This window comes from Xiphias gladius, chromosome 6 (genome assembly GCF_016859285.1).
Source record: "Xiphias gladius isolate SHS-SW01 ecotype Sanya breed wild chromosome 6, ASM1685928v1, whole genome shotgun sequence".
Taxonomy (NCBI): Eukaryota; Metazoa; Chordata; class Actinopteri; order Istiophoriformes; family Xiphiidae; genus Xiphias; species Xiphias gladius.
In genome coordinates, this window is record NC_053405.1 from 1,030,551 (window position 1) to 1,048,539 (window position 17,989).

The window sequence follows — 17,989 nt, forward strand, 5'->3', positions numbered from 1 at the left end:
TAAAATGTTGAGATGCTCTTTTTAATTTCCAAACTGTGTTTAAACAGCTCTGTGTCTCCTCACGGCTCCATCTGACCGAGGAGCCTCACCTGCTACACAGGATTAGTTCATTTACACTAAATTAAACCTGATATTCTCACTCACACACACACACACACACACACACACACACACACACACACACACACACACACACACACACACACAAACACACGGTCACTTTCTATGCAAGATTCAAACATTTGTTTGAACGTGGGCGAATAAAGAAATTTGAACTGTAATGAACTGTGAACTTGAATGAACTGTCATTCAAAAAAGTGACAGCCCTGACACACACACACACACACACACACACACACACACACAAAAAAGGTACTGGACCAAAAATTGCATTTAAAGTTACACTGTGTAGTTTTTCAGAGGAAAAAAAAAACATTTCCAGCTTCTGTTTTCACTCCACTGACCCGCTGCACTACAGCTGTTTAACATCTGGGACCCATGATGATATCAGAGCATGAATTATTAGAATTAATCGGTGTTGATATCAAAGTGTTACTTCAAAATGTTCTTCCTAAAAACTACACAGCGCCGCAGGAAGTGGGTGTAGTTTTTGGTGACGTTGCTCCTGAATGAAACGGAGGCCTCTCTCTCTCTCTCTCTCTCTCTCTCTCTCTCGCTCTCTCATGCAGGAATTATTCAGTGATGGCAAAAAAAACAAAAACTTCCTTTTAGTCCTTCGAGTTATAATGATCCAATTCAGACAGAAAAAAAAAGGACAGATGGTCTATATGTCTCCTCACATAAACCTGCACAACCTGAAACAGAAGAAATAAAAAGATTAATCACTGACAAAATAAAAAGGGAAACGAGACGAGACGAGAAAAGGCAAAATAAGGAAACAGAATAAGAATGTGGTTCTATCAAAGTTTGTTCACAAATTGTGCAGTTAAAGGAGGAGGTCTGAAGGAAGTCTGGAACCGCTCTTTACTTTGATGGTAACAGGTTTGTAGTGGAGACAGGACGTCATTTCTACTCATTTCACGACTTTTATATTCTGATCATGTTTCAGTGAGAGTTTCTCACCTGCTCCCGTTTTAATTTGAGAAAAACTCGACACTTCCTCCATGTTTACCCGTTTTCTTGATAAATTTAGTATCATTTCTTGTTTCCACAGCAGTAATTCATCAGTACAACAACAGTAATGTTGTACTCGCCGCTCTGCTGAGAACAGTCTCTGGTGTCTGACACAAATGAAAACTTTTCTACTTTCTGATTATTTCCAATTCTTTTCTGCTTCCTCAGTCTTTTGTTTCTTGTCAGGTTTTGTCAGTAAAAGTCAACAGTTGATGTTTTTTACGTTAAAAACACCCTGAGGGTATAATCCTGCTCTTTTGTGGTCGGCTTTTAATGTAAACAGCGAATGAAAGAATAGAAAAGTAGAGAACAAATGGAAATCATTCGGGAATGAGAAATAAGTGGAAAAAAGTGCCTCATTTTCTGTAAAATAATGACATTTAATTTCACAATAAGTGCACAGCTAGTTTGCACCATTCGTAGTTACCAAAAAGACAGTCTGTGTCTTAATGTTTTATTTTTTACTTGTTCTTATTTGCAGTTTTAACCAATTATTTTTTACAAAGACATGTTTTAACTTACAGTTTCTTATTGTTACTCTATACATTATATACTTTTACTTTTTTTCTTTGTACTGACAGATGACTCTGCTTCGGTGCATCTGCTCCAAACCAAACTTTCCACGAGGGACATTAAAGACAGGGATCAGGCTTCTCTAATCTGTCATCAGGTGATCACCATTAGTTAGAAAACCTGACGTGAACACTTTGTCCCGTTCAGACTGACAGTAATCAGTGCGGCTATTTACTGTATCTGATGTCATGGCTGCTCCTCGTTTCCGGAGCTGGGCGTTCGGTTGCGGATTTGACTCCTCAGCTGTTCAATGAGTTCGGGGTTCTGCTGCTGCATCTGCTGAGCAAACTGTTGACCTCTGTAACACACACAGCAAAAACACCTGTGAACATCAACCAACCAACAGGTGATCACCCAGCTCCACCCGCCCTGACTTGACAAAATGCATGCTGGGAAGAACCAAATTCGTCTCGGGTACGTACGCCTGGATCAGTCCTGATAAATCTCCGGCTCCGGCGGCTCCGGCGGCTCCGGCAGCTCCGGCGGCTCCGGCGGCTCCGGGGGCTGCGGCTCCGGGGGCTGCGCCTCCTCCTCCCCCCATCCCACCGTACGCTCCGGACATCATCCCCGACATCCTGGAAGAGAACACGCAGGCAGGACGTTAACTTTAATATACCCCGAGACCAAGAAAGCAACGACTGCACGAGAAAGAGAACCCGACTTACAGCTGCTGAACCTGAGGGTTGTTCATCAGAGACGACGCCTGTGGAGACAGAGGGACGCACCAATAATCAATAATAATAATAATGAACTTCACAACTGGAAAACAGTCAGACCCACATCGCATCAACCAGAAAACCAACAACACAAAACTCCCCGTCGCTCAGACATTGTAACACAACACTATGGATATGAGTCTCTCAGTCGGCAGCCTTTTGGTCACAGCTCTGCTTCTATAATCTTTGAGCTGCCACAGCCCCGGTGACCTCGTGACAATAAAAATGCTTTAGAATTTTAAAAAAAGAAACCAGAATTAGCGCCTCGTGGTTGTAGGCCTTCGCCAACCAGGCAAATGGCACATTACAGCCATGTCAGACTCATAATATGCGTAGTGAAGACTTTGAAAGAATTTAATTGAAAAGGTATTAAGTGTATTGTGTCATAATTAGCGTACGAATTCTTGAGTTATGGCCGGAAACAGGTTTTGTGAGATCACAATGACCTTAACATTTGACCTTTAACCTCCAAAATCTAATCGGTTCATCCTTGAGTCCGAGTGGATGTTTTGACCAAATTTGGAGAAATTCCCCGAAGGTGCTTCTGAGATATCACGTTGAACCAGAATGGACGGACAACCCTAAATCATGAACCCGGCTGTGACTGTCGGTGACACAGAGGCTTAAGAATTAATGAGACAACATCAAAGACATGTTTTGACCAAGACGGGGGACGTTTTACTTGTTGTTTCCAGCTGAAAAATAAACTTGAACTTGAAAACAACACTGACAGATCATCAGCTCCAATTTGACATGCTGAACTTGTGATCAAGCAGCTGCTTATTTCCACATCCAGCAGTTACAGAGCAACATGATCCTTCATCGATCTGGTGTCTGTGTCACCTGATGAATCTAAGTAGAGTACTCCCTCTCTTTTAGCTCTGGTTTTGGTCTCCACCAGCTCCTGAGGGAAACCTCTGGCTATTTAGCTGCTAAATGCTCCACTATGTTCACCAGCTGATGTCTGACTGTGTCTGTCTGCTGGTTGCTGCTGAGCAGGTACTGGACAGTGGCATTTTACAGCTGTTTCTCTGAAAACATCTGCCTGCTGCGGCCGAAAACAACGCTATGAGAGCGGTGAGAGTGAACCAGGGCAGTAAACAGAGAAGCTCCGTGAAGCCGAGAGGAGCTGATGCAGGTTCATCTGAAAATTCTCTGTAGGTTCATCTCTATCACTGATTCCTGAACATTGACACATTTCATACATTAGTATTATAAAAATATCCATTATAGCCACTTCAACACTAACAGCAAACATAACTTTAAATTATTATCAGTAACAACTGTAAGAAACAAATATAATAAAAATATTCAGAGCTGAAATTTCTAAAAATGCAACCTCATGCTAATCCACCAGCTGATGACTGAGTTGTGCTCTCTGGTAACACCACCCTTACTGCTGAACGTGTTTTCAGTGACAGTGAAAGAGATGTTTGGGTTGATCACGGCCACTGGCGACAGGAGGAGGTCGTCGGTGTGGATGTGTTGTAGTGAGACGCTGGTAGACCCCACAAAACCGACAGAGAAACAAGCTGAAACAAACAGTCCGGGGTCTCACCATGTTCATGAAGCCGGGGTTACTGAGCAAACCAGCCAGATCGACTCCACCCATCCCTGCTGTCTGGGAGAGAAGACAGAGGCATAAACACAAAGCCATCACCGAGTCGCTGCTCAGAAACACCGTTTGTCGTCTGTTCTTACTGGACTGGAGGTCTCCATCTTCTCCTCCGCGATCTTCAGGTTGGTTTTGTAGGTGTCGTTGTCGGGGTCAAGCTCCAGAGCTTTTTTATAGTAACTCGCTGCTTCTGTGTGTTTGTTGAGGCTGGCCAGAGCCAAACTGAAAAAAGCGTCACAACAAAACAGCAAAGCCGTCAGGACTCCGATCGGGGACAATAACGGCAACTCACGTCTTTAAAAGATTTTAAATCAATGAATTATTTCCCTCCTGTTGAAAAGGCACCACGACTCCGTGCACTTTCTTCTGACAAAGTTTACCCAGTTTTCATTTTTCATATTCTAACGCCGAGAATGTGGGGTGGAGACTACCCGATAGTTTTATACCTCAGCGATTCTTTTTCTTTAAACAGTGTGAAGTGGTAAAGGTACAGTAGCCTGGATGTGCTGAGCGGAGGGAGGAGAGACTGTAAAACAGTGAGGTTTTTTGCCGGTTGCTGCTCTGATGAACATCGTACTCTTCCTCTACTCGTTTACAGCGTAACAATGAATGACCGAAGCGGCTGTTTTCCTACCCCATCCTCCCGTAGGCTTTGCTGTAGTTTGGGTCGATGCTGATGGCCTGTTCACAGTCCTGCACCGCTCCAGCATAGTTTCCCAGTTTACTGTACGCTGCAGCCCTGCACGGCAGAGGAAAAAAAACACACATCAACTTCTAAACTTTTAGTACATAACCTTACATAATTAGACCTGCAGCAATCAGTCCAATAATCAATTAGTCGAGTAATAGAAGGTTAATAGTCAACTACTTTGATAACATTTTAAATGTTTTTGTCACTTTTTAAGCCAAAATGTTTTACGTTGGTCCAGCGTATCAGATTTTTAGCTTTCTCTATTTTCTATCCCAGTAAACTGAATCTCTCTGGTTTCTGGACTATTGGTCGCACAAAAAAGAAACAACAAAAAACAAAAAACCCAGACATTTAAAGACGTCATCTGTAGGAAATGATAACAAGCATTTTTCAATATTGTCTGACGATTTATAGACAAAACAATTCATCAATCAATCCAGAAAACAATAACATGGATGATTTAAATAATTGTTAGTTGCAGGACTAAACATAATTCAACTTTGAGCAATACGGGAACCACAACGTCTCCTCATAGGTAAAAGCAGGGTAACAGCCCAGGTCCACCTGATGTTAACATGTGACCTGTATGGGAATGTTTTATCTGTTAATGCAGGTTTAAATCCAGCAGGACACATTACAATCTGAAGGGGAATTTTTCATATATTACCACGTGCGTTACAAACACCTGACCTTCATCTGGTCTTTGTCACGCCCGTCAGACTGAAGGAGACCTGTCGCTACACTGACCTGTTGCAGTAGTAGACGGCGTTCTGAGGGTTGATGGCGATGGCCTTCGAGTAAAACTCAACAGCTGCTGCAAAGTTCTCCACCTTCATTTGGTCGTTACCTGCAGTCCAGACAAAACACATGGAATTATTTCTGGAACCTAAAACCGAGAAGAAACCACAGCCACTTTAAAAACACAGAACAGCTTGCGACAGTGTCCGTAACCAGCTGTGTGGACACCGTGGACCTCCTCCTCGTCCTACCATCGGTTTTCAGTCTCTCGGCCTCAGCTCTCTGTTCCTCACTGACGGAGTTTGGGGTGGAGTTGTTGTTGACCTGCGACAGAGCTGGATGCTGCCACAAACAGACACAAACGCTGCGAGTCAGACGCACCCAGCAAAAGAGAACTCCATCCATTTTACATGTCAACGTCAGCTCCGCTGTTCATATAAGCTGAATGTGTAATATCTGTGGCATCGCCATGTCCGCCTGATAAAAGGCTGTTTCTCTGGGTCTACCTCGGCTGTGGCTGAGGCGAAGATCTCCGGTAACGTCATGGGGACGGCGAGGCTCTGATCATCGGTCGACACTTCAAACGCCGTCTCCAAGCACTGAACAGCGACTGCAGAACGATGAGATCATTTTTAACAGGGAGGCAAAACACCAACTAAGAGGACAGAGGACACACTCAAGAGAAAGGTCATAGATTACAACTTGATAACGGGTTCATCTGTATAATCAATGTAAAATGCTAAACAACCCTTGGTTAAAAGTGGGGGTGAGCAGCAGGGTCACAAATCATATCACAGCAATGATCCCAGCTCAGTATAAAGTAAAAGGAAAGTCATTTTCTCTGCTAAACCTCAGGCCTCAAACAAAGCAGCTTTATTTTCCTGTATTAAAGTACTGGTTATCCTGCACTACGCAGATGCAGTTGGAAAATGGTTGTTACTGTTGTTGTGTTTGTGTTAGTCTTTGTTCACAGTCAATAGCACCGCTGCCAAACCCCTGAAAATAGCTGGAACCTGGGTTTAGTATCACCCCCGGAGCAGAGCCCAAACTGAGCTCCAGGAGCTCGTCCCCAAAGCAGGCGGAGAACAGCGGGAACAAAAGCAGAACCCACTACAATGGATACACTTTGCTACGTTCAGTTCCTGCAATGGAAAAGGTTCTATCGACCCAAACCGGATCGCAGACCTGGCTGTTTTGGTCACGTATCCCACAGCAGCTCTGGTTCCTGTTGAATGAGGACTCACCCTCCAGACTCTCCTGGGCACCTGAGGACAGATTCCCTGACTGGAGCTGATCGTGGAGGAACTGGATGATGGAGAAGGCGAGACGCTTGTTGTCTGTCATGGTGACGGAGGCTCAGACCTCTCTGTGTTCACTGAGGGAGGGAGACCCTGAAAATAACAGCAACAAGAAGAACTGGCCGTTAGCAAGACGATACCATGATAGATGTCCTACAGCTGCCAGATGCATTATTACTCATTTCAGAATCTGAATCGGCTTTACTGCGTACGTATGTTTGTGCATACAAGGATTTGGACTGGATTTGGTTTCCAGTGGATGTCAGAGGACGTACGCACTGTACCAATAATAATGTTCAGGGACATACAGATGGACACAGAGCAAAAACAAGGACAACAACGCTGGACAAAGACAAGTAAACCTAAAGATAGGACCGTTATGTACAAGCCAGTAGGTGAGGTAAAGTGGTGTGGGAAGAGTGCCAGGAGTGCTGAAACAACTATTAAATGACTTAAGTGTTAAGTTACTTTATAAACATACAGCAGGTGGTTCTGTACATGGTGTCCATTTATACACGTCTATGTCCAGTATATACAACCTGCTCGTATTTACATTTGACCGGTGATGGAAGACATGTACACCTTGTTGCACATGTTGAGTTTAAAGCTGATATAAATGTGGTGTGTGGTGTGTCACAGGATTATCGGTAAACATGACTGATCCGCCGATCATCGGAGTGATGGCATCTGCCACCGTTTCACAGACGGAAGCTCACTGCCGTTTCTCCCAGTTTAAGCGGCTCCCTTTAGCATTAGCCTGGAGAATATTCTAGCAGCTCCGACCCAGTAACGCTAACTGCTGCCAGCCAACACTCGCTATCTCTGTCGATGAATCATGGTAAAACAAGCTGCCGAGCACAGCTGATAAGCGGATAACTCACTACCTGGGGGTGCAAGTGACATTTGAAACCACCGCTGCTCACTATGAAGAGGTCACTGAGAAGTGAAGTTTAACTCTTTTTCTATGAACAGAGGTTCGTTTTAGCTTAACCTGCTGGCAAGCCACGCACAGCGAACGCTCCATTTATGTTTAAGTGCCGTAACTTTGAAAATAAAGTTTTACGAAACTCCACTCAAAATTCTGGCAGTTTAACGCCGCCTCTCATATCAGCAGCGGTCTGTGGGTGTTACAAGGGCATTTATTAGGAAGGGCGACAGGCTGAGTCGTTGTAGGGAAATTCGGCAGATAGTTGACTCGGCGGGTGGGAGCTCATCTCAACAAAATGTGACTCAAACAACTGACTTCTTATTTCAACTGGTCACCACCCACCGCCACTAATTTAGCTGTTATAACGGGTAACCCAGCTGCTAAAAGCTGTATTATATAAATATATATGTTACTTGGTGTATGAAATGTATGCCGAATTAAAAAGTGGTTCCCGACAGTTGATGATACTGCCTGACTTTTGTTCTATCAGCTGCACGGTTCTACTCTTAATCAAAACCGTGTTCTATTTCCAGAGTTTTGAAAGGAGCTTGGCGTGACGTGTTCTCAAGCCATAGTAGCACGAAGCTAACGGCTAGCTAGCTGATCACGTTCCGCCCACAGCGACTATGCTGCCGTATACAAGAAATCGTCATGCTGCCAGTTCCAACGCGGTAACACGATAGCGCGTTTTTCCTACCAGCTGTCTTTGCGGTGTGGATTATCCCGGTAAAGGAGAGCTGACGTTAGCGCCGTTGCTTCGGGTGGTCGTAGCCGTCAGCTAGCTAATTAGCTTGTCACGGAGTTATGACGTCATGTGAAGGCGCCGGCGTAGTGCGGTTGACACCAAGTTGTTAGCAAAAACCCGAAGACACAGGAAACGGGGCCAGCTACACTTCAGAATAAAAGATTAAAAACTTGAAACTAGTGCACTAGTATACATATTTAGTCAATATTTAATTACCAAAATGTTAGTTCACTAAAATCAGCGCCGGAAAGTAACTTAGTATATTTACTCAGTTACTGTATTTGAGCACAAATTTCAGGTACTTGTACTTTACTTGAGTATTTTCATTTTGTGCTACTATACTTCTACTCCACTACGTGTCAGAATAAAATGTATGTTTTACTGCTGTCCATTTATTTGCCAGCTTTAGTTACTAGTTACTATTCAGATCAAGATTTTAACATTAAGATTTGGTAAGATTTTACATTTATGGTACAAAAATATGGTAAACTCATGAAATGCATCACATTGTCAAAGATCAAGTTCAGTTCAGTTCAATTCAGTTCAGTTCAGTTCAGTTCAGTTCAGTTCAGTTCAGTTCAGTTCAGTTCAGTTCAGCTCATTTCGATTGGGCCCATTGTCACAGATGAATTGTCAGCAGTTCTGCTAAAGAGTGTTTCCCCTCTAAACCTCCCACACAGTTTCATTTAAATAACAGTAATTACCCAAAACTTCACAACAGAATCAAAGATTAGAAAAAAGTCCAGAACTTGTGTATCAGAATTGTGATTTTTCTTCTTTCCCCTGCCATTTATCATCTTTAAACTAGCTAACTGTATATAAAGCAGTTTTAGTGGAGGCTAGCTGCGGTTATCTCTAGCCAGCTTCAGCTGGGTTTGGCTCTGCTTTGTAGTTGACCCTTTAGTTTGGTTTTTAGCTGTGTTTTGCTGCATCGAACCACCAACCCTGCCATCAGTGGACAACGCACTCTACCACCTGGGCCGCAGCCACAGGAGATACGAGGCGAGATGAGACAAGATAGGATGAGATGAGATGAGATGAGGCGAGATAGGATGAGATGAGATGAGATGAGGGGATGAGATGAGATGAGATGAGGCAAGATAGGATGAGATAGGATGAGATGAGATGAGATGAGGCAAGATAGGATGAGATGAGATGAGGGATGAGATAGGATGAGATGAGGCGAGATAGGATGAGATGAGATGAGATGAGGCGAGATAGGATGAGATGAGATGAGATGAGATGAGGCGAGATAGGATGAGATAGGATGAGATTAGATGAGATGAGATGAGATGAGATGAGGCGAGATGAAGGAGGAGTTGGAGTAAAGAAACACCATAAACCACATTAGAAATCTATGAGACATAAAAAGTGAAGACGAGGAAACGTTAAACAAAAAAAAACCCAAACCTTCAGTTAGGTTTTATTTTTAAATGTGTGACCGGAAGTTATTTTTGCTTTTTGTAGCAGCGTTAACCCTGAAGCTCTGACAGTGATCGACATTAACGAACTTGCACGCATCTATCAGCAATGGGGCCGACAGGTGAGTAATCCTCTGCCGTTCTTAATGTAGCTGACCGACTTTAGAGTGAAACTGTGCCTGTGATCGGCAGGTTTTCTCTCTGTTTGTCTCTGTGGTCACTTACCGGTAATTAGCTTTAACGTAACTCTAAGCGTTAACGCCAGCTAGCTGCTGCGCTGCTGGCTACAGCTGCCCGAGCCAGGTTAATCAAATTCCCCTGAAGAATAAAGTCGCTATCGGCTACGTGTACGATAACGAGAGGAAGTCGGCATGTGGGTTCACATTGCGGACCGTTTCTCCTCAGTTCCGACTGGACTCCCTTCTGTTTTTCGTAGCACGTTAGCTGGCTATGCTTATTCACCGAGCTAACTAACTGGCGAGCACCGGGTTGCTCTTACACGGGGAGGCTGCACGTCCATCCTCGGGCGCAGCGTTGATTGCAGCGGGGTTACCAGTGAAACTCCTCCGGTCGCTCTCCCTCATCGACGTACCAAAGAAAGAAAATGCGCCAGACTCTGTTTAAAAATCCGTCGATTTAAAGTGAAGCCATCCTCGTTACACCTCTTCAGAAACCGCAAAACGTACATTTCTGAATGGTCACACTCCGTTTTTGAAGCCGACGTACGGCTGATGCACAAACAACCCACTGAGAGAGCTGCCTGCTTCGGCTGGATGCCGAAATGGAAAGCGACTAAAGGGTTCACAGAAGGTTTCAAGTCAAATGCTTTTATTGGCGTTTGTATCTAGTCCAATTAGCAACGTTTAAATTTGGCAGATATTTGAATGGAATTCGTATTACGAGCCCTCCTTACCGAGTCCTGTGGGTCGGGGCTGACATGGCCGACGCTAACATCTGCTGTTTACCCTCCTTAGTGTGTTTATTGTTGGATGTTTTGGCTAAGTGATGTCGTGATCTATGGCGCGGAGTCGATCTTCGACGTGCGACTGCATGAAGATGGAAGAGCCACGATAAGATGGCAGGACGATCTGGGAATACGTTTAATCAGCAACTGCTGTCAGTTTCTCTGCAGAAAAAGCAGACGAGAGAAGCGAGGTGTTACTGCACCGGTTCGACAAACTGAAATAGAATTCATTAGAATCTCGAAATGCGGTTAAAATCCCGTTTTTTTGCCCAATGTTGGAAGCGTCCTGCAGGGAAAAGAATCCAAGAAATTTAAAAAGACATTACAGTGCTTCGTTTTGCTGTGGACGTAGAGTTTGTATCACTTGCTGGATTGCCAACAGGGACTCACTCGGAGTAAGACTGATGTACTTTAGATTTACTGGAAATCCGAAGGACCCGGTTTGACACCTAAAACTAACTCATGTCTACAGAAATCCTGTCCTGCCATTTAAGATAGGAAATTACTTACAGGTGAACATTCAGCCATTCGAACCCAATAACACTGAAGTTACTTACAGCATTTCACAAAGACGGTCTCGCTCTATGAGAAACAGACATATTGTGTAGGCCTGTACTTCCTCCTGACAGCGGTGGAGAGCTAGAAAGGAACATTTACACTAGATTCACTTTTGCAGCTCTAACATATTATAACTCAACACTTCTAACGGGGCCATTCTGCCCCACAAGTACTTTTACTTTTGATACTTCAAGACAATTTTGTCAATAATACTTTCGTATTGTTACTAAGTAAAATTTTGAATGCAGGACTACTGCGGTAGTGGTAGTAAAGGATATGAGTACTTCTTCCACTGCTGACCTGTCCTGTCTTTTTATGTCTTTCTTGTTTTCGGGGCCAGTCGCCTGTGGGCCTGTCCTGCCCCATAATGTCCCACCTCATCTTGTCCTTTCCCTTCCTTCCTTGTAAGAATCAGAAACAGGCTTTTTACCAAGTAGGTTTTCACTTGCACGTAATTGGCTTCGGTGTTGTGGTGCATAACAATAAAAAAAAATATACAAACTAAGAAAAAAACAAGTACCACAAAATATAACATGGAAATGTACAATAAAAATATGCAAAAATAAATAAATACATTTAAAAATGCATATATACTATATTATATTATATATATTAAAGTGATCAAGCAGAATATCCCGTAATATCCTCACCTGTCCGGTTGTCCTGTCCCAGGTGAGGTGGTGTTTACCAGCCCGGTGTCAGTCTGCTCTGAGAACCGGCTGCGTTGGGACCTGACCCCCGAGCAGATCCAGCAGCTCTCCAGCGAGCTCATCGACAGCACCACGAAGGTGTACGACCGCGTCGGAGCGGTGGACCTCAACAGTGTCACCTTCGAGAACACACTGAAGGCCCTCGCTGACGTGGAGGTCGAGTACACCGGTCAGTGTCAACAAGGTTTTTCTACATGCCGTGTAGGAAAGCGTTCTTCAAGTCTGATCATTGTCACAAATGAAAGACTGCAAAAGTCCGTTTTTTAAAGATTTCCCACTTTTCAGAAAAGTCTGTGTGCTCACCAGTGTGAGCGCAGGAGTTCGGAGAAGTAGAGTTTCATTTGGACCTTCCCTCAGAGAAGCGGCGTTACAGAGGCAGTGCCTAATGCTGAGCCCGTATGCTCCACCTGTAGTATTGATTAGTCCGCAACTCATTTTATTATTATATTTTTATTGAATTAGGGAAAAAGCCCATCACAGTTTCTAAGAGGCCCAAGGTGACGTCTTGTTTTGTCAAACCAACGATCCAGAATCTGAATATATTCAATTTATTATCACATTAGAGAAAGAAAAAGCAGCAAAGCTTCACAAATTTGCTTAAACATTTGTTAAAACCATTATTCAGTCATTAGAAGAGTTGATTATTTTTCTGATGATCGACTTGTCGTTTCAGGTCTGTTGCTGATATGATACTCTCTCTTTGTGGAGTAAAAGGTGACTCACTCACTACAGCGGCAAAATCTCAGTCAAGTCAAAGATACCAATACGAAGCATGACACTAGAATATAAAAAGCAGCATTAGAAGCAAGGTTAACGGCTGTGCACTCCGCCCCAGTTCGGTGGACCTATGCTGGGCTTTACGTGAGGTCTGTTAAAATACTACAAGTGTAACGTGTCCTGTCCTGACAGGTGCAACAAAGCTAACAGCAGAGTGAGGGAGATGTCAGTCGAACGCAGCGTGTACCTGAAGAGCTCTACTCAGCCCCTGAACGGGTGAACCATGTGTGGGCGGATCTGACTGTAAAGTTGCTCTTTATACCACAAGTGTTGCTGGAGCTTTTACCCCTTCAGACTCTTTCCTTTCTCCAGGAAAGTCGTGTCAGAAATCCCTGCTCTGCTTCTGCGGAGCCTGGAGTTCATTTACTCCACCATATTTCCGTTACAACAGATTGTCAGATAAATTGTGATAACGTCACTCTACTCTGTTGTTCTTGAGACTTTAATGTGATTACAGTAGAGCCGAAATGGTTAGTCAATTAACTAATTAGTCGATCGATGGAAAATCTGTGGAAAATGGGAAAAATCAGTTTATCAGTTAATCGTGTGTCTTTTTTTTTCTCTGTCAGTTTAGAGTTCATCTGAATATTTTGAGGGTCTGGACTGTTGGTCAGACAAAACAAGACAATTAGATGTCAACATGGCACAGGAATTTCTCAAAATGCAAACGACTAATAATCAGTAGATTAATTGATATTGGAAAGAAGTGTTGGGTGCAGCCGTACGTACGACCCGTGCATGAGCATGTGAGAGCTCTGTGGGACTCGCAGGTGAAACGCGGTTGTCACTGTTTGTGATCTGCATGTAAGCTCTGCTTGAAAATTGCTGAAGTGAAACCTGCCCCTGAGCAGCAGAACCTGAGATTTTACAAGTTGGGAAAGGTAAAGGCAACAGTTCAACCAGTCACACTGAGGCAGGGATGTGAGAGGGAAACCTCACCGCCCAAGTTAGTTTGATAAGCAGCAGCTTGACGTATTTTACCCACCAGAGTCTGCACTGACAGCGGATCTGCTGGTCCTAAAGTCCGCAAAAGAGCTGAGTGTAGTTTCCTCCATAGAATAGTTAGTGGGTACTAAAGAAGTCCTAAATTTCGTTAACCAAAATGTTAAACCTCGTCTCTCGTCTGCTGTGGACAGTGACGTCAGTCGTAAAATGTTTGTGTGTGTGGCTGCGGCTGTCGGGAGACATTACACACCTCTAAACTAACGGCGGGATTGTTGTGACGGCGGACTGTGCTGCCGGAGGCTGTTCAGTCCTTTTTGGTAAATAGAGTCATTCTAGGCCACATCACCCCTTCTGGCTTTCCATCATATTTTCACATTTTAGCTGGTATGACTGCAAAAAAATCATTTATTGATTTATTTATTTTTAAATAAAAAGTTTAAAAAACGGTAAATGTAACTCGAAGCCCAGACTGAGCTGAAACTGGTGTAAAGTTGGTATTGACCAGCTGCACTTGAATCATCAGTGGCTGTGATGAGATGAGATCACCTCGGATGCAGTATTTGATCCGTTCTACTGGTACCTCCATCTGTCTTCGCAGTCGCTTCATCGGGAGGAGGTTCTTTCATTAGCCGGGACCTGGGATCCTGAACAGAACCTGCTCTGTGCAGGTGTGGTCTGCCGCATTTGTCGTCACGGCACCTGAGGTCTCACCCCAAAGTTACCTGGTTAACCCACTAATCCTGTTTTGTGAGACTGATCCCAAGAACTGTTTTGAAAACTGCTCTTGGTGGTGTGTTCAAGGACATTCTGATATCTGAAATTTGAGAACATTGCAAGGTCAAGCTGTTGCTAGGAGACAGACGATAGGCAAACAAGGAAGCTGCGATAATGTAAATTTTGTGGCTGATTCTTAAATCTGAAAGGCAGCAGACACGTGCACCAACAAGGAGAGACTTCAAACTAAAATAGAAGAACAAAAAAATTCAAATGACTTTAACAAAAGTTCCAATAAATCAAAGTCTTAGTTTTCAGAGAGTAAAATCTGATGAGTAAATGTGACTAAAACGAAATCAAACTCAGCTGCCGAAGTCAAAGCTTCTTATAGCAGCTGAAACAATGTCCCAGGCGTATTTGAACCGACCCTCCAGATATTTCTGCAGCGTGTACAGTTGACAGCTGATGAATCTGAATGTAAAGAGGTCGAACAGCACGAACCTGACAGCGCGGGCAGGTCGGGTGTCCATTGTGAGCTCTGCGCTGAAGCTCTGAGTCAGCAGAATCCGCATGTGAAGGTAAAGAGACATCAGCAGTTTTTAGAGAAAGCAGCTGAACCAGCTTGCTGCTGCTACAATAGACTCCGAGGCTTTGTTTGGAGGCAGCTGGAAACCTGAAAACACCTCCAGCACGGGAATATTTTCTCCTGCAGCTCCCTGATTTTATCATCGGATCTCGCAAACTCTTAACAAAGTATGAGATACTGAATAGGAATAAAAGGCGCTGAGAAGAAGTGACGAAATACTAAATCGGATTACGAGAATTATAAATTAAAATTATGAGACACTGAGTCGAAATTTCAAGATGCTAAAATGAAATCATGAAAAACCGAATCGAAATTACAACATATCGGCTCAAAATCCCACGTCAAGTAAAGCTGCTGAAACAAGACATCGAAATTACAGGATGCTACGCAGAAATGAAAAGAAACTAACCTGAAATCGCAAGGTGTTACATCGAAATGATGAAATGTCACATCTCAAAAGAGAAAAGAAGTCGAGACACTAAATTGAAACTGAGAGATAATTAAGTCAAAATGATGATTTGCTTTCTCTAAATTTCGATTCCGTCCTGCCGCCACAAACGTAGCGAATAGAAAAGTAAACAGCTGAACTTGTAATCGAGTAATCGAGTTATCCCTCTAAGTAATTTATTATTATTAAATGTGTTAAAAGGACTGCAAATGGAAACTAGTGTATAGATAACAGGCTTTTTTTTTTAAAACACACTGTTCCTGCCAAAAATAAACAACTAAACCAGGAGCGTAAAGGTTTCTACCCCAGGAGTTTAGAGTGTGATGAAAGTAATCACAGTAATCAAGTTTTACCTCTAGATCACTTAGCAAAATCAGCAATTAAAACATTCAGATGAAAGGCAAACAATAAAATAATAAAACCATGAAATGATTTGTTTGATCTTTTCTTAAACTTATTTAAAAATTAAAACGTGCAGGCTTGTATCCTTTTAATATCAATTTTTAATATTTTCTTATTGTTATTGGCTGTCAATCAGGATAAATTAGCAGTTTGAATGTATCACTGAGGTTCCTTTTAAATGTTGATGGGAATTTGTCATAATTTTTGACATTTTAAAGAGTAAATCATAAATGTTAATAAAAAAATAGCAGCAGATTAATCAAGAATAAAAATCCAATAAGGAAAGTAGCAGTTCTATTCACCTTAGATCACGTTGGATTTAGACATTTCAGTTCATGAAATTCATCAAATTGACAGTCACGTTGCTGCGGCGACTCTTCTAACCGACCCCGCCCCTGTGTCTCAGTCCAGAGGAACATGTTGGACTTCCCGCAGCACGTGTCCCCGTGTAAGGACGTCCGAGCGGCGAGCACCGAGGCCGACAAATGTCTGTCGGAGTTCGACGTGGAGATGAGCATGAGGGAGGACGTCTACCAGAGGATAGTCGCTCTGGAGGTGAGCTGACGGACACAGAACCCACCTCACACCTCTAACAACCAATCAGCAGACAGATCGCAAGGTAGATGAACGGAGAGATGATTGATTGATAAGTCTGTCAGCCATCCCATAACCAGACGCCTGAGAATAATGTACCCAAAATAAAAAGCTCCCTGTTCCTCGGCCCATCGGATCACAGTCGTAACCCTGGTCTCCTCTGAAAGGAAACTCTTTAAATCGTAAAACCAAAAAGTCAGAGTGAGTAGCAGAGAAACTGAACCAAAGTTACAGAGACACAAACATGGTGGAAATGTGTTTAAAAATGTGAAACGTTCAAATTTCTTCAGAACTGGTACTGAAGAAGCTACTGGTCTTCATCCCGGACCTGGTGACATCCGAGCACCACAGTGGTGAATTAAAAGCTTAATCTTGTCGTAGTGCCGCCGAATTTTGATACAGAAAATATAAAGAACATACTGGATGTGCGAAGCAAATTTGGTGCCATTTGAACAAATGTTCTAAAATATTCTAAAAATGTGTGACGGCGGCGTTATTTGCATCAAATTTGGAACGATAACACTGGATCTGTACGCCAAATGTTAAAATCATGTAAAACGGCGTAATCCTGTATATTAGGGGAAACGTGTTAGAGCGCTGCTGTCGGATCCAGGGAACATCCAGGGTTGACAAACCAAGTTTTGTTGTAGTTTGTAGAATCTGTGAATTCAGTTTTGTTTGTTTTTTTGTTGTTGTTTTTTTTCCCCAAATATCACACTGTCCAATCAAGGCTCGAAAAATGTGTAGCTCCAAACAGAGAACAGCATTAGACAGTTATGCTCCAAAGAATATTTTTAAACCAATTTTGTCTCTATGAGGTGAAAAACCAGCAATTAGTCTCAGTACTTCTTTTTTCCTTTTTAATTCAGGATTTGTAGCCACTGTGATGATCAATTCTGCTCCCAGTTTCTAAGTCTTCCGCGTTCTCGCTGATTGCTGTTGTTTCTGTGCGCAGAAGAAGATCAACGCCGAGAGCCTCACTGCAGAGTCGAACCGTTACATGGCGCGACTGATCAAACTGGGGAAGAGGAACGGCCTCCACCTGCCCAAAGAGATGCAAGAGGTGACCGCCGCTTCTTCGTGCAGGAAAAGTTTAAAGTTTAAAGATTTGCAGCAGCAGCTCCACTGTTTCGTTTCAGAAAAGATGACCATTGCTAGATGTTAATTAGCAATCGATCAATTCTGTAGTATAAAAGATCACATCAGTTCATATCTGGGATGTCCCAGTCTCTCTCTCTTCTGAAATATAGAGCCCAAACAGATATATGAAATATGTCTCTGACCTTGGGCTGACATTTAGTTAATGGTTTTTGTGTATTTTATGTCCGTAATAAGACAGCTGCACAGTGCACACTTAGCGTAATACACGGTATGCCTATGGTATAAATAGAAAAACATTTCAGTTATACTTTGTATTTTTTTTGTTTTTGTA

At 43.0% G+C, this 17,989-nt stretch overlaps 2 protein-coding genes across 5 annotated transcripts in view; one reads left to right on the forward strand and one right to left on the reverse strand.

Moving 5' to 3' along the window:
* On the reverse strand, window positions 1-10,930 carry sgta (small glutamine rich tetratricopeptide repeat co-chaperone alpha). 4 transcript variants are annotated; one of them, XM_040128992.1, is made up of 12 exons: window positions 10,773-10,930; window positions 6,712-6,858; window positions 5,974-6,077; window positions 5,719-5,809; window positions 5,477-5,576; window positions 4,673-4,777; window positions 4,125-4,260; window positions 3,982-4,044; window positions 2,373-2,410; window positions 2,130-2,282; window positions 1,883-2,005; window positions 1-815 (listed from the first exon to the last, which is right to left on the reverse strand). In XM_040128992.1, exons 2-11 carry the CDS (start codon window positions 6,809-6,811, stop codon window positions 1,894-1,896), a joined length of 1,002 nt encoding a protein of 333 aa, XP_039984926.1. In that variant the 5' UTR covers window positions 6,812-6,858; window positions 10,773-10,930; the 3' UTR covers window positions 1-815; window positions 1,883-1,893. The 4 variants fall into 4 exon arrangements, with proteins under 4 accessions (XP_039984926.1, XP_039984924.1, XP_039984923.1 ...); XM_040128990.1 differs by lacking the exon at window positions 10,773-10,930 and adding an exon at window positions 10,359-10,644; XM_040128989.1 differs by lacking the exon at window positions 10,773-10,930 and adding an exon at window positions 8,391-8,521.
* thop1 (thimet oligopeptidase 1) overlaps window positions 9,817-17,989 on the forward strand; it is a 20,912-nt gene continuing 12,739 nt past the window's right edge. The window contains exons 1-4 of the mRNA XM_040128988.1: window positions 9,817-9,981; window positions 12,054-12,260; window positions 16,370-16,518; window positions 17,513-17,620. Coding sequence (XP_039984922.1) covers window positions 9,969-9,981; window positions 12,054-12,260; window positions 16,370-16,518; window positions 17,513-17,620 — 477 coding nt within the window. The 5' untranslated portion in view covers window positions 9,817-9,968. The remainder of the gene's footprint in view (window positions 9,982-12,053; window positions 12,261-16,369; window positions 16,519-17,512; window positions 17,621-17,989) is intronic.